We start from the raw sequence: 23,785 nt of genomic DNA, 5'->3' as shown, positions 1-23,785 counted from the left end.
TGATATCTGAGTGTTTTTGTATTGCAAAACATTGTATGTAAGTGCAACTTTCAAATCTGGACCTCACTACATTAAACTGACCGGTGTTTTATTGGTTTCTGGGCTATCGTATCAAATGAGGTGTCAAAATGCGCAGAAATAAATTCTGCTTCCAACGCATTTTACAGATTTGAAATACAATAGCCCCTTTTTGAATGATGGGCATTATTTAAGGGGGGTTAGTTACTTTTTTTGAGATGTTTATTTTATTACCATTCAGTTGTTAGGTATATTCTTAATCTAATAACGGAACTTCCAGGTGAGTAAAAAAGAAACACACGCAAACAGTATCTTTATTTGACGACATTATACCTTTTTTTGCTGCTTCGACCAATAATACCTCGTCTACCCTTAAATAAAAGTATAAAATAAAAGCAAGTGCTTTAGGTGAAAACTGCTAATATAATTGAGTTCCAATTACTGATAAGGTGTTTTTTAGATTAAATTTTAATAAGCGATGATCTTGTTGACAATCTGTCTTAAATGGTAGAATGGTATTGTTAAGAGACCGAAAAAGGGAGCTGAAATTTTGTATCCCTCTGAAAGGGGGAGGCCTTTAAAAATCACCTTAATTTTTCTCGTAGAACATCAATTAACACTATTTTCTATGGGGTTGACGTACATTTTTCATGGCCAAAGGGGGGGGCATGAAAATGATTTTAACCCGAAAGGGGACCTGAAAACAAATTTGAATTTTTCATTTTGCATCAGGCCCCCTTTACAAGCTGCACTTTTACCATATGTAGTTGACATCATTTTGACACCTATTTCGGCCAACTTTGATGCTTTTGAATCCCACAGAGCCAAAAACGTGACCTTTGACATTTTAGGTTATAACTCAAGAACGGTACGTCCTAGATAGGTCAAACTATAAATTTTCTGAATCCTTGTGACTAGAGAAATACATTGGGATGGATTTTAACACAGTTTAAGAAGTTTGAAATTTGACCCTGTGTAACGTTCGATGACATTTTCCTGCGTTGTTATGTAGCCCATGATGTCAACTACCTATGGTAAAAGTGCAGCTTTGCTCCCCTCCCAAGTGGTACCTCCCAACCCCCCGAGCTCACACACTAAGAGTGTTTGGTAGCAAATTTGGTATCAAGTTGGAGTTAACAATATTCTGCACACGATCGTATCAATCAAATTGTCATAACACTCGGGTTTTAGTGTGGGACTGGTTTACATAAGTACGACTTTCTTTATATGAGGTGTTTATATCGTAATACACTGAAACTTTACGTGTTGCGTCAGGGGTTTTACAAAAGCAGCTTCTGGTTTGAATTGCTTTCCACTTTCCACATATCCTTCTGTTGCTTAAAAATTGATTAACTGTAAAAGGTATTATTTGATTTCGTGCCATACGTATTATGGGTACTTGTGTTAGAGTGCTGACGACAAGTATTTTTGATATTTGGATATGCAATACATTCCTCTGTACCGAATTGATTTTAAGACTTTTAAAATAAATCGCAAACTGTTTTATGAAATTAAGAAATTATAAAGTTATTGGCGAGTCCTGTTATAATGGCTGATTATGTAAGCAAAGATGCAGTTTTAGCCCATTCAACTTTCAAAAATTGTGTATGCCTTTCCATCTGTAAATTACATTCTTCATGCTTACATAGTTCACGTGATTTGCACATGGATTTAATTTCAGGCCAGAACACGTGCACTATTATATAAACATTTGTTAATATGCAGTGGTATTATTATACAGAAATTAAATGCAAATATATAGTATATGTTGATTTCCTTATTTTTGAAACAAAGTAATTCATGGCAGCCAAGTACCCCTACAGCCACACCTACGGACACATATTAGGGCTCGTTTCATAGTCCCCTTTCTAAATGTCGTTTGGCGGGGACAATTAAACAAAAAAAATTAATTTACGTCCTCAAGATATTTTTTATTTTACGGCCAGACATTATAGCGTCCTCAACGGGCTTGCCATTGATAATGTTACTTAGTTCTGGACAAGAAATGCAGAAAGTAAATGGCTTTAATTGGAGGGCGGTATTTCAAGGGCTGAAAAGGCTACCCAATTCCTGGAGCACTACATGTAACATAATAGTGTCCAATATACATACACTATACATCTGAGGCTAATGGATGGTGCTCTATTCTTTTTTTTCTTTCTTTTTTTTCTTCTTTTTTTTTTCTCTTTTTTTTTACCTCTTCTAATGCTGCTATTAATTGCGAGCACGAAACGTAAGCAACTCAACTTAGTCTGCGTATTGGGTAATGCCGTAGCTTTAAAGGCAAGAACTGAAAACACTGCAGGATCTTTCAAGTCCCTCGCAGGGGGGGGGGGGTGAAGACAAATACAGATATTATTATGGGCCTCAAGGAAAAATAACTTGTATTATCATCTTATTTATTAGTGTTCAACGTTAAAAGACGAAAAGCAGGCATGATCTCTTTAATATAACATTTAAAATTACGTTTTTGCGTATTATAAAATCGGTCAAAACATTCCAGGAACGGTTTTTCCTCTCCGATCGACTGGTCCACGCTGTCATCGTTCCAGGCCCTGGTAAAAGGAAAAACAAAGAAACGCAGCCCGGGAAACGCAGGCGCCCACGGGATAGTGCGATTGTCTTCGAAAGAACGTCGATTCTAAAATAATTCTAATAATTAATAATAAAACGAGATTTCTAAAAGGCGCACTAATACACGCAAATGCGGCATCTAAGCGCCAGAATACAATAAAATATAAGCAATATCAAAATACACAATATCAAACAATTTAAAATATACAATAGTTTCGAAATGGAAACTAAATTTAAAAACAGCGATAAGAGAGACACTAAAGCGACACGCCTTGATCAACAAACACACAAAGAACTGCAAAAATCAGACATCCGGCGTGTCGTTCCCAAGAAAATGAAATGCAAGATGACCAACAAAACCTAGCTACCATAGTATTGTCTGAAAAGGTAGCTCTTGATAGCTGTTTTGAATTATTCGATTAAGTTGATATTTCTGATGTTACTCAACATGCTGTTCCTCAAATTAGGTCGAAATAAGTTATGTTGTGCCGAACGAAGCGGTCGAACGGTAAGATTATGAATTCAAGGCGTTTGAAGATCAGCAGCAGTATTTTGTATTGGATACGTTGGCATACCGTCCGCCAATGCAATTGGAAGAGGATTGGTGTGATGTGACAACGACGCTTACTACGAGAGACAAGTCTGGCAACTGCGTTTTGCAGCCTCTGAAGGCGTAGGATTTGCAATTTCTTAGTTGATGATATGTCCAGAAACCTTCTGATCTTACCGAGTTTGTATATACAAGCCCAATCAGCACTAAAGATGTTAGCAATGTGGGATTCCATTGCGAGATGATTGTCCAATGTCACACCCAGGTTGCGAGCCTTTGTGCAAGGCCGGGGGGGGGGGGTTCTTCCTGGTTGAAGGTATACAGGGATGTGCCACGGTTTTGGGGTACCTTTTCAGCGATTTTGGTATATCGATGGGTGGGTTTTCAGTGGATACCAATGCGCCCAATTGGGCCCATTTGGGCAAAAATGCCATTAAAGCGCCCAATTGTGAGTGGACGCGGCGAATCAGCCTTAAACTCGGCAAATTGTATTCTGAGTTAAAGTGTAAAATGTATGTGAAGCTCGTATTCATAGGTGTGCCAATTCGTTGCGACAAGTATCTTATCAAACGCTGTTTAAATCAATCAATAATACTACTGCCGGGGTGCAAAGTTAACAGTAGAGTTACCAATTCTTATAGGCGGAAGACCGGTGGTGGTTCTGAATCGGGAGGTCACATGCAAAACTTCCGTTTTGTCTTCGTTGAACTGAAGGCTCGCTGGTGGGGTTACAGAGACTGTCAACCACGCGGAACAGTTCTTTACTGCTGCATTAACAACAGTAATAGGTGTCAAAATCGTCCACCAAATGGCTTCAATTGGGCATTTTTTTAAGTAAAATTTTATAACTTCTCACGGAGGAACATCCCCCCTCAGACACCCCTGCGTATGCATAAAGAAGTTGCCTATTCGCTTCAGCTTTGGACACCCGGCACTTGGAATGGCTTAAATTGGGCCGTCATTGCACATATTTTCGGCTTTTTCAAAATTTTACACAATAATAGTGTCAAAATGATACACCAAATCGCTTCAATGAGGTATCCATTTTTCAAAAGTTTCTCACTTATGAGGTAATAATGAAATGTTTTCTTCCAAAATATAACCTTGTTTGGCCTCAGATCAACCTACACGTACATGTATGGTGGAATGTGCTGATTTTTTTTATAGTTTTTATCTGGAAAAATCCGGCGAAAATCAGATTTTTTTTCTCAAAATACCATAAAAATACAAAGTCGGGAATTGAAAAATAAATTTGGCCTAATAATCTTTACATTTGAAGGTGCATCTTAAAATATAAATATACAATACAAATTAAAAACAGGTTAAGGAAACAATTAAGTTTTTTTAAATGCTACATTGGACTTTTGGAAGTTTACCAGCAACATGGTTTACAGCACCTTGTCTTGTTTGACTCTAATTGAGCCCGTAGTCAAGCAGCTGCCTAACTAGCTTAGAAATAATTGACTAGCCTCATGCTAGTCAAAATGGGCACCATCAGTAGTCCGGTTAACCAATTCTTTGTGAGCATTGAAGAGATAAACTTTTGAGAAGCCATGCTCTAAACTCTATCTCTCAATCTTCTGAATAACTTTTGCAGGGCCCTTGTATAAAATTGTCTCAATTTCTTGTTAGTGAGCGCATATAGAATCGGATTAATGCAGGAATTAAAGAACAGTAAGAGGGCAAAACTCTTAAGTATTACACGTGATCGATAACAGCTAGGGCAGAACAAAAATACGTAAACACTGTAAAAAGATATAGGAGTCATGCAAAAGATAAGGGCAGAGACTAAAGCAGCGTACATGATGGTTGGTTTGATGTACCGTTTACGCACAATCGCAGCCTCTTCTTTAGATGTATTCTGATTGGCGTGCTCATTTGTATCGCGTTTGCTTGCAGGTGGAATACCGCGTGAGGTTGTAGCAACTGGTGATTTAATAGTCAGAGTTGCATCTGTGTCTCGTTCGCCTCGGTTGCAGTTATTTTTCGATTTAGATTCAGCAGGTTTTGAATCATTGCAGTTGTCATGATTATCCTTATCCAGATCACCAATTGATTGACCACCATCTTGAGATGAATTTTCACCAGGTGATACCTGTGTCTTAAATGCGATAGTGTTTCGATTTGATTCAGCGTCATTTAGCTGGATGTTTTGATTGTTCATTGTAGTTATGGCGCTACCCTCCCCAGTAATGCCACTACTCAATCTCGTCGTATCTGTGATCCCTGTGCTTACCGACGTCGACCCAGCCAAAGCCACACCAACACGTTTCCATTGCAAAAGACGCTTTCGTAAACGGCCAAGAAAAAGTATTCCAAATATAAGAACAAACACAATAGGCATACACCTGAACAGGAGGAGATCAATTAACAGGTAGTTTGGACTGAAAAATACAAACGACCAACATTGAATTTCCGAACCGATTTCTAGAGTACTATCGATTGATACTAGTTTTAAGTTTATTGCAATTACAGGGCTTACAGCACATACCCAGGCTATGATTATATGTCCAATGATCATCTTTCGTGATTGAATTTTCACATAGTCGCCATAATCTTTTGCAAGCAAGAGATAACGATCCCAGCTTAAAGCAACAATCAAATTTAATCCAGCACTGAGACAAAAGGACGTCATAATATATCGCATTCTGCAACAAACTTCACCAAAAATCCAAGTACCCATCACTTCGTCAACAACGGTAAATGTGGTCTCGCCTAAACATATGTATGAGTCGGCTACAGCGAGTGCAAGGATGATCAAATCGCTCGGTTTTTCACGTAGTTTGGGATCCAACGCAAAAGCCAAAATGGTGCCGATATTACCCAAACCGCCAACGATGAAAATCAAAGACTGCGCCATAATTATTACATCTGTTGGTATATCTGACATGCCAGGGTTTAGTGATTGAGATTGGGTACTACTCATTCCACCTTCAGTCCACACAGGACTCGTATCTTCAGTAGAAGACCAGTTCCATGGGCTTGTCACACTTATCAGTCCATCAAACACTTCTGTAGTATCCATTGGGATGCGTTGAAATTAAGCAACCGATCTCTGAATTGGTTCAAGCTCTGTGAAGAGTTGTTGAGAGTGAGGCATAGCACAATGCGTTAGAACTTATAAGTTAAACTAACAGTGACCAGCTCCACAATATGCAATTGCATTGATTTTTTCTTTATGATATTTGTATTAGTGGAAAATACAAATGAAAGAAAACGAAAAAGGATAGAAGAATGAAAGGAAAACATCACTGCAGGCAATAAAAATGTTGACATTAACAGCGAATAGATGAATAAAATGAAATAAACGTAATAAAATCTGAGACTGACAATACCTAATGAACTTAAAAACAACAAAAGAGGTGAAAGGTTGGAAGAATGAAAAGAAAACACTGCAAGTATTAATAAAAATAATTATATTAAATTAACCCTCGTTATACATACTACGAATGGGGAGGGTTCCCCTATATTTTTCTTAATTAAACGTCGTATACTGTTTTATTTGGTACCCTATCATAATGTGAACGCGCAATCGAAAAATTTGACAATTCTGGCTATGTACAAAAGTGTAGGCAAAATCGATTTCCACTAACATGCGATTTTCACCAGATTTTCTGCGAAACATAAAAAGAAACTATATAGATGGCACACCTACCCAGCAAACACAGAAACGTTTCAAACATGTTATATTTTGGGTTTTGGTTTAGATAAAAACGGTCTAATAACATTAAATGTCGGGTTATATAAAGGTTAAAACGTTTTAAAACGTTTTGTATGAGATCACACTAAGACAATATTTTTTAATGTTTTCTAAATTTTATTGTAAAATATCTTTTTCAAACATTTTTGCCAAATATTTTGTCAGAACTTCAATTACATTGTGCTAGAATATTTCCAATAGGTTATCAACAAATGTTTTTGAATATTGTGCAAACATACCATTTATTTGCCCTACATTTAAAACTTTTTCTGACAACCTTTTTCAAACCTTTCGCGAATGATGTCCAAAACGTTTTGTGTTTGCTGGGTATGTTTGAGCAAACATGAATATCTATGCACAAGACCAGTCTGATTCCATCCTCATATCACCGCTTGACACCCCTTAACCCACTATAGCACCTTTAAGCTACTAAAACATCTCTTAACACCAAGCAACCCACCCCAGCACCCCTCAATCAACCATAACACCTCTTCACGCGCCGTGACGCCCCTTAACCCATCCTGACACCACTTAACCCACCTTGACACACACTTTGATACCCCTTAACACACCATAACGCCCTTTAACCCAATATAGCACAAATTAACCCAGGGACAGCATAACACCCTTAACCACCCTGACATCCCTTAAACGAGGGTACTCCCTACAAACCCACCATGATACGACACCCTATACCACTTCACCCATCCTCACATCCCTTAGCCCAGCTGACAGTCATGCATTTATCCTAACACTCCTTATCAACCCCACATAACAAGCCTTAACATGACTTTGACATAATAAATACACAGGAAAGAACGCACAGTGTCGACAACATGTATTATAAATACTTTTTTCCCTGCAGTGAATCACGTCTTAATACTCCGTTGGTGAGCAACGGGCGATTGGTATTTCACCGAGCGCAAGAAAAGGAGTCCTATCTGATTGGCTAGAAACCAATCACTAGATCGCTCAGTGATGAAGTACAAACTCAAAATGTAGAGATGTATTCAATTCTATTTAAATCAATATTCTATTATTGACGCAGATAAAGAAAGTTGCATAGTGTCTCACTATGTGGCATTGTATTATATAGACTTGTGATTTAATATTCTATACAGCGCGTGGATCTGAGCTGAATGGGCTGTGCTCGTTCCTTTCATATGATTATAATTCTCAAACAGCTGAATATATCACATTATTATCGTACGATTTAAAACGTTTCGCAGATCGTAAAAACGTGCACGTGTATGAATGGAAACTCTGCGGTATCTCGTATCATGTAAATGATATGCTTAGCCTGAGTCACTCGGCCTATCCCGAACAAAATCGCCATGCGTAGCTGTTGAAAAAACGAGTGGATACGCCGTACTATCACGGCAATTTTTGACACGATGATATAGGGATGATGACGCTGTGGAACGTATTTCAGATATGAAACTTGGTATCAAATTAAAGCTGATCATATGTAGAATATTATTATTTTATTATATATCGTGCTAACTATCAACTTTATTTGCTCATTTTCCGCCAAGAAAAAGCGTCTAAATTTAACACTTTTAAGTGTTAAAAAATCCCTCAATTTTTGAAACCGGACGTTGTTCCCATTCGCTGAAAACGTACAAATTTCGAGTATACGTTTAGAAAATAAAGCCGCAACAAGCTCAAATAAGCGGTGGATTATTATAACCACAGTTCGCTGGTACATAAACCGTGGAGTGATTTGGTGGTGCGATCTCTTATGCATTTGTACGTTTAAGAGCCCCATTTTGAAATAAAGGGCCAAAACTATATAATTATCTGAGCAGACTAGTATTTTGTCACCATGGTTTTTCATCTTTGAAGTGTTTTGAACTTAAAAACAAACATAATTTTAAAAATTGGATCTTTAATCACAAAATTGCACGGTATTAATCTTGCTTCTTGACTAATTGTTCTTCTGGCCTAACCGGAATGGGCTTCCAGTTATTTTAAACTCATTTCATCCCCTGTCTCTCAATCTTCTGAACATCTTTTGTAGGTTCCTTGCATAAAACTGTCTCAATTTCTTGTTAGTGAGTGCATACAAAATTGGATTAGCGCACGAATTAAAGAAGAGTAAAAGGGTAAAAATTTCAAATATTACCGGGTTAATACAGCTAAGGCAAAACAGAAATATGCTTACAGCGTAAAAAGAGTTAGGAGTAGTGCAAAGGACAAGAGCAGAGACTAAAGCAGCGTACATGATGGTCGGTTTGATGTAACGTTTACGCACAACCGCCGCCTTTCGTTTTGATGCTTTGTGGTGGGCGTTGTCATCGTGTTTACGCGCAGGTGGAACACTGCTTGAAGTTGTAGCGATTGGTGATGCATTCAGTATTGCATCTCTGTCTCGTTCTCTTTGGTTGCTGCCATCTTTCGTTTCAACAGGTTTTGAATCAAAGTTGACATGGTTACTCTTATCCAGATCACCAATTGATTGGCCATCCTCTTGATTTAAATTTTCACCAGGTGCTGTCGTTGCCTTTCCAACAGTATTTTGATAGGATTTACATGTATTGTCAGTTAGCCGCATGTTTTGATTGTACACTGGAGTTGTTCTGTCCTCCCCAGTAATGTCAGTATTCATATTAGCTGTGTCTGAGACCCCCGCACTTACCGACGTTCCTGCCAAATCTACACCTCCGACACGTTTCCAATGCAAAAGACGCTTTCGTAAATGTGAAAGAAACAGTACTCCAGATATAAGAACAAATCCAATCGGGATACACCGGAACAGAAGGAGATCCATCAACAAATAATTTGGACTGTAAATGAAAACCGTACTACATTTTACTTGCGAACCAACGCTTATTGCGCAGCTGATCCATGCAAATTTCACATTTACTACAATAACAGGATTGCTGCGCATAACCAGGCTATGATTATATGTCCAATGATCATCTTCCTTGTCTGAAGTTTCATATAGTCGCCATACTCTTTTGCAAGCAAGAGATAACGATCCCAACTTAAAGCAACAATCAAGTTTATTCCAGCGTTGATACAACAGGTCAACATAGCATAACGCATTCTGCAACCAATTTCGCCAAAAATCCAGGTCTTCATCACTTCTGTTATAATGACCAACGTGGTTTCAACCAAACATATGTAAGAGTCAGCGACAGCGAGTGCAAGGATGATGAAATCACTCGGTTTTTCACGTAGTTTGGGATCTAACGCAAAAGCTAAAATGGTGCCGATATTTCCCAGACCGCCAACGATGAACAATAAAGTATGAACCAGAATAGTGAACATGTCAGGGCTGGGGTGTTGGGATGGGGCACCACTTATAAGACTCCCATCAGTCCAGCCAGGATTCATATCATCAGTAGAGGACTCATTGGCTAGGTTTGTCACAATCAGTCCATCAACCGTTCCTGTAATATTAGCAGCATCCATTGCGATAAGTTGAAATGAAGTAACTAATCTGAAAGTAGATTCTCAAGTAGAATTATTGCGAGTAGAATGTAGCACAATGTATAGAGCTGTGTAAGTTGTGATTGACCCCACCTAATGTGCATTGGATTCTTCCCCTGCTTATAATCTTATTTGAAATTATAGTAGAGAGAGTGGGGGAAGAGAGAATTAAATATCAACTATTACGGATCCTACTTTAAATTTCATTATTATTTTGCACCAACTATACAAGAAGCTTTTATCTCTTTCGAAAACTGATTTGATTACTGAATCATAAAATATATATGAGAATGATAAAAAAACATTGTGGGTGTTGACTTTTCATCATTTCTCATTGATTTGATATCACTGCTTTTATCTCTTTGCAATTTCACATTGTCAGGTATATGTGTTCTAACTTCAATATTAAATTGAGCATAATGGGACACGACTGTCTCTTACAAAAATTATTTGATTATCTGAATCACTGGATATGTGTGATGTTATCAAGCAAAATCAGTCGGAAGTCGGAAATATTGATTTTGATATATAGCCAAACAAAGGATGTTTGTTTACGTTTCCTATTGTTTTGAAAACTCTTTAATGCTGACACCTTTTGAACTGGTTGTCCAAATTTAATGGGGTTTTCTGCAAAATGTAGCCTTGCAAATGCTGTTTAAAAGCCTATAAGAAACTTAAAATTGAATATGTCCGACTTCAGACTGATTTTGCTTAAATAATGGCAATGCATTTGTGCGTTGAGTTTACATCATTTTTCAATTTAATTCTAATTTTTCCCATTTCCCTTTTTTCCCATTGCAAATTCACATGCCATAATGTTAGCAGTGCACAAAACACAAGACATAGCATAACATATGAATATTTCATTTCAGAAATGGTACTTATATAAGTCATACATAATTCGTATTCAGCGGTGTGGTCTAGTTTGCAGACATAAAATCTGATTGGACAATCGCATGATTTCGGGTGTCATCTATCAGGCCATAGATGACCCACATCATCACAAGTATTGATAAGGCGTAACATGCTTGTCGAGGCGCGCATACATGTATGTAGCGTGTTGTTAGCGTTTATTCATTAACGTCTTGTTCTTCCACCTCTCCCTTCATGTTGGAAGAGTCCGTCACATTTGGCTTGATGTTTAGCCATTACTCTTTTAAAGATACTACAAGACTTATAAAAGACGTATTAACTTGGTCTCTAAAATCAAATTTTCCCAGCATTAAATATCCCAGTGAGAGAAATGTTGGTGCGTTGGATATAGCTTTACATTATATTTGTATGTTTATACAGGGTGAGTAAAAAAAAAAGTGCAATAGAGACAAAAAATCAATTTTTATTTAAGAACCGAGTTGAACCTTGTTAGGTTTTAAAACACTTTATAAATGATATATCCATTAGCGACCTTGTGTGAAAAATTCAAGGAATTAGCATTTACCGTTTTGTTTTTATGACACATTTCATAGCGATACCCTATTTTAATGTTTGTTCAATAGACATCTAAAATTTGAATGTCAGCCGACAACTGCCATTTTCTTAACCTCATTGGCATTGAAATAAACTGGAGCACCAAAAGTGTTATTGCCCTTGGTCTTGTTTAAGGAGGAGAAACATTATTTGTTGTTAAATATATAATTTCTTCTAAACAAAACCAAATTTACTCACTAGTTTGACGGTTTCGCTTTTCATGGTCGAAGAGCATCATCAGAATATCGATTGTTGATCACTTCTTCCGGTTGGACGATTCCTGACCACAGAGGGTGTAGAACTGTCACTCAGTAGAGGATCATATACGTGACTTAGATAGTGTGCCTCGTCGTCCCTATTCATGACGTTGGGTCCTCTTCTACGATTTGTCCCAATCTATTACGTGGTTCTGTTGAACTGCATGGTCTGCAATAGCCGATTTTGATTATTCAGTTTCTGACTGTTTGCGAGTTTGACGCGTGTAGTTTTGTTTTGTCTGTTGCACCCTCATAGTTTCTTTTTGATGTTCTTTGAGTCGCGTTGCAAACTTCCTTCCGGTCTCACCAACATAAGTGTTGTTACAATTGGCACAAGGTATCTCATAGACGCAAGCCGTGCTGTTAATGGGGTCAACCTTGTCCTTAGGGTGGACTAGAAGTTTGCGGAGGTTAGTGTTAGGTTTCATGGCTGTGGCTATGCCATGCTTTCTGAATATCCTATTGGCTTTTTCCGCAAGCCCTTCTACGTAAGGAATGACAACTAGTCCTTTAGTTTGGATGTCAGTGTCCTTTTTCTTTTTAGGTTTCTTTGCCTGTTTTTTATCCATTTTGTCTTTAACTTGCTTAAAAGTCCAATTTGGGTATCCACAGCGGCCGAGGGCCTCTTTGATTTTTGTTTCCTCCAGTTTCTTATCCGCGTCCTCAGTTATGATAGAATTCATTCTATCAAAAAGAGTCCTGATCACCCCAAGTTTTTGGTGAATAGGGTGGTGCGAATTAAAATTGAGGTACTGGTCAGTGTGTGTGACCTTTCTATATACAAGTAACTTCACTGACCCATCTGGCTTACGAACAATTAACGTGTCCCAAAATGGTATGGTACCCTCGTGCTCTTTCTCATAGGTAAATTTGATGTTCTCAGTGGGGTCACTCTGATTAAGGTGCTCAGTAAGATTGTCTACTTGATCTTTTGCACTATTTCCAATATATCGTCCACGTATCTCTTCCACAACCGTGGCTTACATGTGAGAGGGGCAGATGCTATGGCCTTTTGTTCTAAAAACTCCATGTAGAGATTGGCTACAACCGGGGATACGGGACTACCCATCGCAGCACCAAATCGTTGTTTATACATAGTGCCGCGGAAAAGGAAATATGTGGTGGTGAGTACAAACTGTAGTAACTCCAACACTTCATCAACCGAGAGTAGGGTTCTTTCTTTCAGCGTAGTGTCATTCTCCAAGCGCGATTTTATAACTTGTAATGATTGCTCAATTGGGGTGTTCGTAAACAGAGATACTACGTCATGTGAATTAAATATCTCCTCCTCTTCAATCATGACTTCAGCTAAACCCTCGGCTAAATGTTTTGAGTTTTGCACGTGATGTTCTGTACCTCCAACCAAAGGTGACAGAATGTCTGCTAACGCACGGGAAGTCTGATAAGCGATGGTACCCGTGTAGTCAACTATGGGTCTGACTTTATTTCCAGGCTGTGGATCTTGGGTGTTCCATAAATCCTCGGGATGTTTTCCGCCGTAGGAAAAAGGAGGTTATACTGAGATCTATTAATTTTACCATCTTTCTTTAACCTACTCAATATAGCTACTAACTCTCTTTTATAGCGTTGCGTAGGATCAGAAGGGAGGGTTTCATATGTTCTTTTATCATTAAGCATCTCAGATAACTTCTCCTCATATTCATGAACATCCATAATGACACTAGCTTTACCTTTGTCAGCTGGAAGAACAAGCATTGATTTTTCATTTTTGAGCTCATTGATTGCCTGTCTTTCTTCCCCCGTGATGTTGGATTTGGGGGGTTTTGAACTTCGTAACGCACCGGCCATTTCTGATCTAAGTACTGTAGCTTCATTATTATTATTTAATTTACGGCATGCTAATTCCGTGGCAATGATGTAATCCTCGTAAGGAAGCTTACTCGGTGACGGTGCGAAATTGAGTCCTTTGGCCAGAATGCTCTCTTGTGGTTTCGTGAGTTTGTGTTTGGAAAGATTAATCACCCATTTCTTCAACTGCTCGCCTCCTAATTCCACATTATCGGGTGTATTTCTCCTTTGAATTGGAACATAATCTAAGTCACGTATATGATCCTCTACTGAGTGACAGTTCTACACCCTCTGTGGTCAGGAATCGTCCAACCGGAAGAAGTGATCAACAATCGATATTCTGATGATGCTTTTCGACCATGAAAAGCGAAACCGTCAAACTAGTGAGTAAATTTGGTTTTGTTTAGAAGAAATTATATATTTATTTATCTTCAAACCTGATGAATCTATTCAGTGATTATTTGTTGTTATTTTCATTTTACCTTTACTTTAAAGATGTTTATCAAAAACATACAAATTTGTAAGCGGGCTTTTCAAATGTCGAAATGAAATGCGCGCAAATTGAAGTGTAGTGAATTACAAAATATCCAGTAAGTTGGACATATTGGGATTTAAAAAACTGGAGTTGGAGTCGAGTGAGGTATGGAGGACTTAAAGTAATGTTAGAAAGTCTGTTTGAACAGAAAACAAATTAAAATAACACAAAAATCAACCTTATTTAAGTTAAAGTCAGTTTCAAAGCTGGTGCCTTTATCATGCATTGTGTACTCTCATTCATCATTCAAAATGCATGGTACCTCGTGAACAAATAATAAAATTGGGTATCGCAGCAAAAGGACTCATAAAAATTAAACGGTAATTGAGATTCACGTCATTTTTTCACTTTTGAGTGTGGCATTTATAGAAACATTCAATAATGGGAAAGTTCAACTTGGTTCTTACATAAATATCGATTTTTTTTTCTCTATTGTACGTTTTTTACTCACCCTGTACATAAATGCATAATCCGTTTGAATGTCCTTCGTTTACCCCCCTATTACCTAACAATTTCAAAAAATCAAAAACGTGTTAATGTTGTTGTTTTTTCACATGTGTGCCCCCTAAAAACTACGCCGAGTGATTGTTTTCTCTTTTTTGAAACAGTAAGATATGGGAACCTTTCTTTTGTACGTCTTAGTTCGACTCCACGTGATTATACACGACTCATGCATATTTAGTAGCCGATAAATGGTCATTAACATATTGAAAGCCTTATTACAACTCGTCCTGGCATGGTTTGACATCTTGGGAAAAGATGTTTGCCAAACAAAAAGGCCTCACAGTCGTGCGTTTTTATTGCCAGACTGTTTTTCCTTACGTTATTAGCAATTGCTGGACAACTTGAAGAATAAAAACAACAGGTTTTGCTTAGTTTGGCATTGTCCTGCTTTGTTATTTATTTTAACGTTTCCAATATCCTTGTGTTTTATTAAACAGAAGTTCTTGAGTTTTTGCTAGATGAGCTCAGCTGACTTTGATTTGTTAACTTTCGTAGCAGAATACCATGTTCAGCTGATTCTTTAGAATTTGCTAGTCTTCGTTTTTTCAGTCTTTCTGCAACAATGAAGGAAATCGTGTAGAGGTATGGGTTAATTGCAGAATTGATGGGTAAGACAAAAGTTACTGCCCATGCGCTGAAGTCTGGAGCTAAAGTGATCACTCCTGTTTGAACGAGAATCCCACAGACAATGATTGGAAACCAGCAACAAAAATCCGTTGCAACTATTGCTGCTACCTTGAGGTTCATGCTTATTTGCTGCTTTAAGTCCTGACGACGACCGACTTGTCCGGATGATCTGTAAACCTGGACTACAATAATTATATAACACGCTAGTATTAGGAGGAAACATAGGAAGTTAAAGCCGCAGAAGAGGGCCGTGGAAAAATGCATGCCTGGATTGCTTCCCGCTGAAACAGTGATGTTTTTCAGAATTGAGCCCCAATTTTGACCATAAGAAGTATCATTAATGACCGTTAGTTGGTTCGTTGTAACAATCTGTTGAACAAGTGGCAGTCCGATACAAACATGGCTATTGGTATAAAAATTGGGATCGACACCAGTCATGATTGAGGGTATTATACCGACTGCTAATGCAAATAACCATATAACAGAAGTGCATATTTTCAAAGATTTTCCGCGAAGTTTGTGTTGGGAATATGGGTAATTTATACAAATAAATCTATCAACACTTATCATTGTAATAAACAAAACTGATGCTTCACTCGAACATATTGCCAAGGCGCCGGCAAGTTTACAGCATGGACCAGTTCGCCATGTCTCCGAATGCATAGGGAAATATTCTCCAAAGAAAGTATCAGAAGAGGCAATGATAATCATGTAGATCCCCATCAGTAGATCAGATACAGCTAAATTTCGAAGTAAGAACGACTGCACGCTGTGTTCCTCACGTTTTTGAAGTCTCCTCCACGATAATACAAAAGCGTTCCCAAAAAGAGCAGCGAAGCCGAACACCCATGTGAATACAGCCAGTGCTCGCTTTGACAGCAAACGTCCGCATGTGAGATAAGCAGATCCAGGATATGTTGATGTACACTTAACTTTAATGAAACAAGAGCAAACTTCAGCTTGATCTACGGTGACAAAGACGTCAACTGGAAGGTTAGCCATCATTTCTGTGTCAATTTTATAAAGCTTATTTCCGTTAAGAGTTAAATTTCTTAAGCTAGACATGTTTTTCATTTTTGGGAGATCCTGAAGGTGGTTAAAGGATAAGTTCAGCAATTCGACATTAGGAAGCTTCTCAAATATTTCATCCGGAAGTGATGTCAAATTATTATCATCAAGATACAGATCCAACAATGTGTTCAAATGGTCAAATAAGCGGGGTGGTAAATTGCTGAGTTGATTTTCATTAAGCCTCAGATATTGAAGGTTATTGAGATTATTAAACACTCCACCAGCAATGTTACGCAATATATTTTTATTTAGATTTAAGTGCTTTAAATGCCTCAGTCCTCGAAATACTCCCGATGTAAGTTTCTGTAATTTATTGTCATTCAAATACAGCTTTTCTAAGTTATCTACACAATTAAAGAAACCGGCTTTCAATGTCACTAAGGCGTTGTGTGAAAGATACAGAGTTTTTAATCCTGTTAGGTCGCAAAATACACAACTTTCTAATGTTTGCAATTCATTATGCTTTAGATTTAATACTTCTAAACTGCTTAAATTTCGAAAAACACCGACGCTTAAGAAAGCGATATGATTTTTCCATAATGCCAATATATTCATTTTGAAAAGACCATCAAATACGCCTATACTAAGATGAGTCAAATTGTTACCTCCCAAGTCTAGATTGATCAGCTCTGTCATATCTGTAAATACGCCGTCCTCAATGGCACCTACATGATTGTATGGAATAAATAAGTATAGCAAACTATCAAGTCCCATAAAAACACCTCTCTGCAAAAATTGTATCTTGTTGTCGTTGAGATCTAGCCGTTGTAAGTTTTTGCAATCGGTAAACGCGCCTACTTCTACTTCGTCTATATCGTTGTGTCCTGCGTAAAGTTCCATTAGATTGGTTAGATTACCGCAAAACCCTCCAGCAACTATCTTCATCTGATTACCATTCAATTTCAGTTTTTGTACCTGGTCCAATCCTTGAAATACGTTACCCGCTAAAACGGCCCCATTGTTTGCAAGATCTAGTTCTTCCAGATTTATCAGGTGCTGGAAAATGCCTTCATAGACAAGCAAGTTATTATTGCTGACATCTAATCTTAAAATGTTGCTCCCTATTGTTTCAAAGGCGTCCAGCGACAGAGAAGCTATATTGTTATGGCTCAAGTTAAGGTGTGTTATATCGTTGGGGTAAAGCAGCATCGCATTTTCTATCTCAACCGAAGCATCACTAACATTTTTGAAGCACCGATATCGAATTTCGTTCTTACCAAACGTACAGGTGCATTTCTCAAAGCACTTCAGCTCACAGCGTGTATCGTGTTTGTATTCTGTAAACCTGAAGATCACATAATCATGCACAATCGTTTTAATACTGTATTTACAAGACACTTTCTTGGTATACTCTATAATGGTGCAAACTGGAAGATAATTGCGTAACAATGGAACGGAAGTGGAAATTGAAGTCAGATTCCTTGTAATGCCGATTGATATGCCTGCGCGTAGATGTAATCTAATTTCTCCAGCACATAACTGAACTTCAAATTTGCAAGGGATTTGTGTACGTGTAAATGAGAGAAAGTGGTTGGATTCGTTTATTCCTGCGTCATGATTTGCTAAATAGAAGTAATCCAATCCCGTTATTGTACCGTTTAATACCACAACGACAAATCTTGCGTCAAATTCTCTTACACGTAGACTACGTACAGCGGATCGACTCCCGTCAAAAATCTGTGCACCGGAAGGTTGCATTGTGTATGTATCATTTATTCCTTGATAATTATTGACATAGCAAGATTTCGAATCACCAGTTTTCCATGGACATGTGCAGATTGAGAACAAAAGCAATTCGGTGATTACATGGAGTATCAGATATTTGGGTTGCAACGCCATGATGTTCTGGTGTACGCCCTTGTCAATACTGTTATGTTTGCTCCAGAGTACTGGTATACTGTTTTATATCATTACATCTCATAAATATTTATGAGCATATTATGCCACTTTATTGGTCAATTGCAAACGAAACGACCTATTTCACCGTACGATAGTTTTTTTCTATCTACATGACAAACTTCACCCCCATGGCCTAAGTTCGGTGTAATAAAACAAATACTACATGGGGGTATAGGACAACTACTTTTTCTGAGTACTGGCTTTAGGTCCCGTTTTTTTCCTCTAACCATGTAATATTTGTATACTGACTGTCTCAGTCTCTGTTTAGTTGAGGTTGACGTTTGGATAAATTAACAGCGCGTGATCAAATGTCAAATCCTATTGACATGGTTAAAGATTCATTCAGCGAGCCCAGTGCAAGTGTAAAACAATAAATAAAATTGTTTATAAATTGCTTAAGAGTGAAGGATGAGTCATTCAAATTGTCATTTGGTATTTTTGAAATAAAAAATTTGGCAACAACGAAGAAAACAACAGTATTGACGAAATTGAAGCCCCATTCAAATACATTACCTAATTTATATACTGTCATTATATAAAATACAGATTTATGTTGTAGTCAAAAATTAAAAGTATAATCACGGGTAATTTCAACTTCCTGGTACGTAAGATAACAGAAATGGGGTGGAGCTAGAATATTTTGAATGATATAGGAACTCAGAAATGCTAATCTGTCACTCAGCCACAGCTCCGTAACACCAATATTAATATGATGCTTGTACATTCCTAAAATGACCTTTGACTTCAAAGAGGCATGCTATGCAACATGAGGTCAGATTTTGAGTTCATTGGTAAATGAGGGTGATTGAAACATGACATTGGAAGTAAGACCCTTTTGGTCCATAGTTTATACATAGGAAACTTCATTGTCATAATTAGACAAAAGCTACCTCCTTCCGTTATCCCCAATGTATGAACCATTTATAAGTGAGTGAGTTGATAATACATTAACAATGTATTATCAACTCACTCCCTTACTCCCATGGTTTTCTTATACACGAAAAGCATAATGTTAACACCAGACAAGCTGCGACAAATTTATTGGCTCCACCGCCTTGCATGGATGGTTATGATACTGGATATTTTAAATCATCTTTTTCGTACAGTGGGGTTGAAGTTTGGAACAAGCTGAGTAATGAATTAAAGGAAATCTGTACCATAAACTAATCAATGGCTATATAGTTGCAGTAATAATAAAAAACGACAAACAGTAAAAGTCCCAAGCTTTTTTCGTCCACATAAAGGAGAAATTCTTAATTCCTTTCGACAATCAGCGATCAGTTTGTAATCCATGGTGGCGGCCATATTGATACCCGATGTATTTTATTACGCTGTAACGGTACCCCGATTTTGAAACCAGCGAAATCCGTGCCACCAGCCTCGTCCCTCGTGAACTTTGGTGACACGAAGCGAATACTACCAAAGTTCAGATTCAATATTCGTTCAAAAGAAAACGCGACAATTTTTACCCATAAAACTACAGAAGAACATAAAAAAATGTATTTCAAGTAATATTTATGATCAACAATGTCTTTTGAGAACGAAAAGTAAAAACAGCACTAAAACCAAAATTCGCTGTGGGGGTCGCGAATGCCATAGCAACACACGCTCGCCGCGGGTCTGTGTGAAAGGTTACACTACCGCTTGTGGCAGAAAGGATTCGCAAGCAGCTATCATGGCGGCTTCCATGAATCGCAGAAATGAAGGATTAAAAGTGCTTTTTCTTTGTTAGGAATATTCCGAAATTCATATAGACCGTCTGGTATGTTTAATTTAGGGGTATATAACTATATTAGCCATTGATTAGTTTATGGTACCGATTTCCTTTAAGAAGTTCAACAAATATGCAGACTTTCAAGTCCTAACATTTTGTGCATATTTTTTGTAAATGATGTGTTTTTATATACTTTGAAAATTGTATGTATTCTTGTATTTTAAATTTGTATCTAATAGTTGTATATAAATTGTATGTTGATAATTGTTGCTTTTAAATTATTGTATATATGTGTAGCAGGGCCCCATGTTAGACCAGCTATTTGGCTGAATTGGGCTACCCTGGATAAATACGATTAAAATAAATAAAAATAAATAAATGGACTAATTGGGAACGAATGGAAATTTGAGATTATTATATTGGTACGCATCATCAAATCTGAAGGTAAAATATTATGTAATGTGGTTTGTGTTTCCTGGGCACAAAGACACAAATCTAGAACATTTTGGAATTTAAAATATAGCTTAAAATATCCAAAGTTTTGGTCAAAATTTTGATCCTGATATAACGAATACCTCGACTATATTAAACTTTGTATTGTTTGCTGATGATACGACAATTTTATACTCAAGCAATGATATTGCTAATCAAATGTCATTAAGGGCTGGGGTATGAACGTTTGGACAGTATTTATTTTGGGACATTAGAGCACATCAGACATATCGAATTACATTCTGAATACGAAGAATGTCATTCTGATATCAAATAATTTTGATTTTTTGAAATTCGCAATTTAATACACATTTTATGGCAAATCATTAAAATTGATATTTTTGATATTTAACAGTACTTGAAGTAAACTTTATAAATCTGATGATTTATACTTAAAGTGTATGTAGGTGGGATGAAAAGTCGACGATCAATTTAAAATTTTGACCTTTCGTATTTAAGATATGGATTTTTTTCAAAAAAAAAAAAAAAAAAATTTAGGTCTTTTTGGGAAAAAATCCATATCTTCAATATGAAAGGTCAAAATTTTCAATTGACCGTCGGCTTTTTCCTCCCTGCTACATACACTTTAAGAATATATCATTAGATTTATATAATTTATTTCGAGGACTGTTATATATCAAAAATTTGAAAAATATCAAATTTTTATAATTTGTCATAAAATTTGTATTATATTGTGATTTAAAAAAAATTAAAATTATTTGATATCAGAAAGACATGCTTCGTATTCAGAATGCAATTCGATAGGTCTGAGGTGCTCTCATGTCCCACAAAAAATACTGTCGAAACGCAATAAACGCTCATTTTGGATCCCTTAATAAATAAAGAGTTATCCGAAGTAACTGGTTTAAAGCAAACAAACTTTCTGTAAATGCTAGTAAAACTAATTACATGATTATGGGTACCCCTAGAATGACTTCGATAAATAATTCACAAGAAAACAGAGATATTACTTTGGATGGTACAAACTTGCAAAGGGTAACGAAACCAAATTTTAGGTGTAATTATCGATGAAAATCTCACATGGAAAAACCATATCAACGGAATCTCAAAAACAATCTCACGGAATATAGGTATGATAAACAAGTTGAAAATTTTTATACCTGGGCGTGTTTTGCACACGCTTTATTGTACGCTTGTCTTGCCTTATATTAATTATGGTATACTTACATGGGGGAATGCATGTAAAACATATCTTGATAAAATACATTTGCTCCAAAAATGGGCCATGAGAACTATTTCAAATAGCCATTATCGAAGCCATTCTGGACCACTATTTCATAAATTCAATATGCTCAATGTATATGATATATTCAAACTAGAACTAGGTGTATACATGTATAAATATGCTATTAAACAACTGCCATGTTCATTTGACAGTTTCTTTCTAAAACGATCCGATATTCATAGCTATCACACAAGAAACAGTAATAAGTATAATCAAACAAGAAACAAGAAAGTATTCACTGATCATTCAATCAGGACTACCGGCCCACTGTTATAGAATTCCCTGAACGATAACCTTAAAGTAGCAAACTCAATCAAACATTTTCGAAACAAATATAAAACACAGCTAATCTCATTTTACAACTAGTTCTTGGAGCCCCGTTTTTGTTCTTGTGTGATAGGCTTAATATAGTCTGTTTGTTTGTTGTTGTATTAATTTAGTTCTGTAAGGGGATGTTCAATGCTGGCCTTATTGGCCTTTCGATCATCTCCTCCATAATTGTCTTGTTTTATTTTTATGATGTTGAATTTCTTTGTATTTTGTTGTTTTTTATTATGGAAATAAAGATTCATTCATTCATTCATTCCTTTTTGACCCATATTTTTAAAACGAAGGAAAAAAATCAAAAATTTGAGATTTTTTTCTAGATTTGTGTCTTTAGAATAGAACATAAATATTTATTTTTTTGTCAATTTCGATACTTGGGTAAGTTGTTATGGTGGACCAAAAAATATTGGCATGGAAAATCAAATTTGGTGCTTTTCTTAAAAACTGCTAATTTTTGCAGATATTTGTCGATACTAGTTGGATTCGATCCCTTGTATCATTTCATTTCTGCAAATGTATACTTTTATGTATTTATCATCATTACTTTTAAAGATAAAATGCAAAACAACGTCTAAAATTTCCCATTTTGAGTGATCCTGCTGCCTCTAAACAACTTTCCTGCTGCCTCTAAACAACTTTTTTCCTACTTACTGTTGACTCTAAAGTGTTGATCAAAGCGGATTAGCAGAGGATAGCTAAAGATATTACACCTTTAGAATTGTATGTCATACCAAACTAAAAAAGTAATATTTTAATACAACAATAGGCAATCAACAGACAAGGTACGTGGTAAGTTTATATTTCCAAACATTTCGTCCAATTCACATTATCTATATTACAAATTTACAACTTTCAACATTTTCAGTTCTAATTTGCCATTTCACGTCCTTTACTTCGTTTATGTCGTCACTGCTGTCTCTTAAATCTCAACAATATTTTGCCACTATTATGCCTAGAGCCCCGGGCCTAGTGCACGCAGAAATATACAGTGAGTGGATTATGTATAAAAGAGCAATATTCATTAATTAGGGTGTGTGGGGGTGGGTATAAAATATCAAAATACTGTCCTAAAAATAATATATGCCAGATATTGCTTGCCCCGACTAAATCTTTACCCTACGCCGGGCATATTACCCACCCCTGAATTAAATTCCGTGAATGGAATTTGATTTTGACGTACACATCCTTTTTCTATCAAATCAAATTCAAACTGTGCTTTACCTCTGCTGGGTGCAACACCACATAATAACCAGCTTAACTGTCTTCTGTGTGGGTTGTTTTATAATTTAGGTTAATATGTGTTTCTGTCACTGTTACATGGAAAATTTTATAGTTATTTATTAGGGCATTGTCGGATTGGCGTACCCACTACAGTAAACCTTTTAAAAACGAGTAATGTAAGATGAAAGCGTGCTGAGATGTTGATGCGTTTAATGCGGGAGTCACACTGGGCGAAAACATTACACCTATTAATGTCATGTCTGTTCATTCAATTAGCTTATACCGTTCCAGCTATAGAGTCTAAATGTGATTATGGTCCACCGGTTTTTGTTGTACAAA

General features: G+C 36.8%; 2 protein-coding genes across 2 annotated transcripts; both read right to left on the bottom strand.

Annotated features, from left to right (window-relative positions):
* Positions 1–9,707: 9,707 nt before the first annotated feature.
* Positions 9,708–10,259, bottom strand: LOC140154161 (5-hydroxytryptamine receptor 1-like). Its single transcript, XM_072176769.1, has one exon. It carries the CDS (start codon positions 10,257–10,259, stop codon positions 9,708–9,710), a length of 552 nt encoding a protein of 183 aa, XP_072032870.1.
* A 2,661-nt stretch (positions 10,260–12,920) lies between these two features.
* LOC140154160 (uncharacterized) lies at positions 12,921–13,301 on the bottom strand. The gene has a single exon (XM_072176767.1). The coding sequence runs from the start codon at positions 13,299–13,301 to the stop codon at positions 12,921–12,923; it is 381 nt and encodes a 126-aa protein (XP_072032868.1).
* Positions 13,302–23,785: the final 10,484 nt, after the last annotated feature.

Source organism: Amphiura filiformis, chromosome 6 (assembly GCF_039555335.1).
Source record: "Amphiura filiformis chromosome 6, Afil_fr2py, whole genome shotgun sequence".
In the NCBI taxonomy this organism is placed as follows: Eukaryota; Metazoa; Echinodermata; class Ophiuroidea; order Amphilepidida; family Amphiuridae; genus Amphiura; species Amphiura filiformis.
Note: the sequence above shows the minus strand (reverse complement) of the source record. Positions and strands in the feature narration are given on the sequence as shown.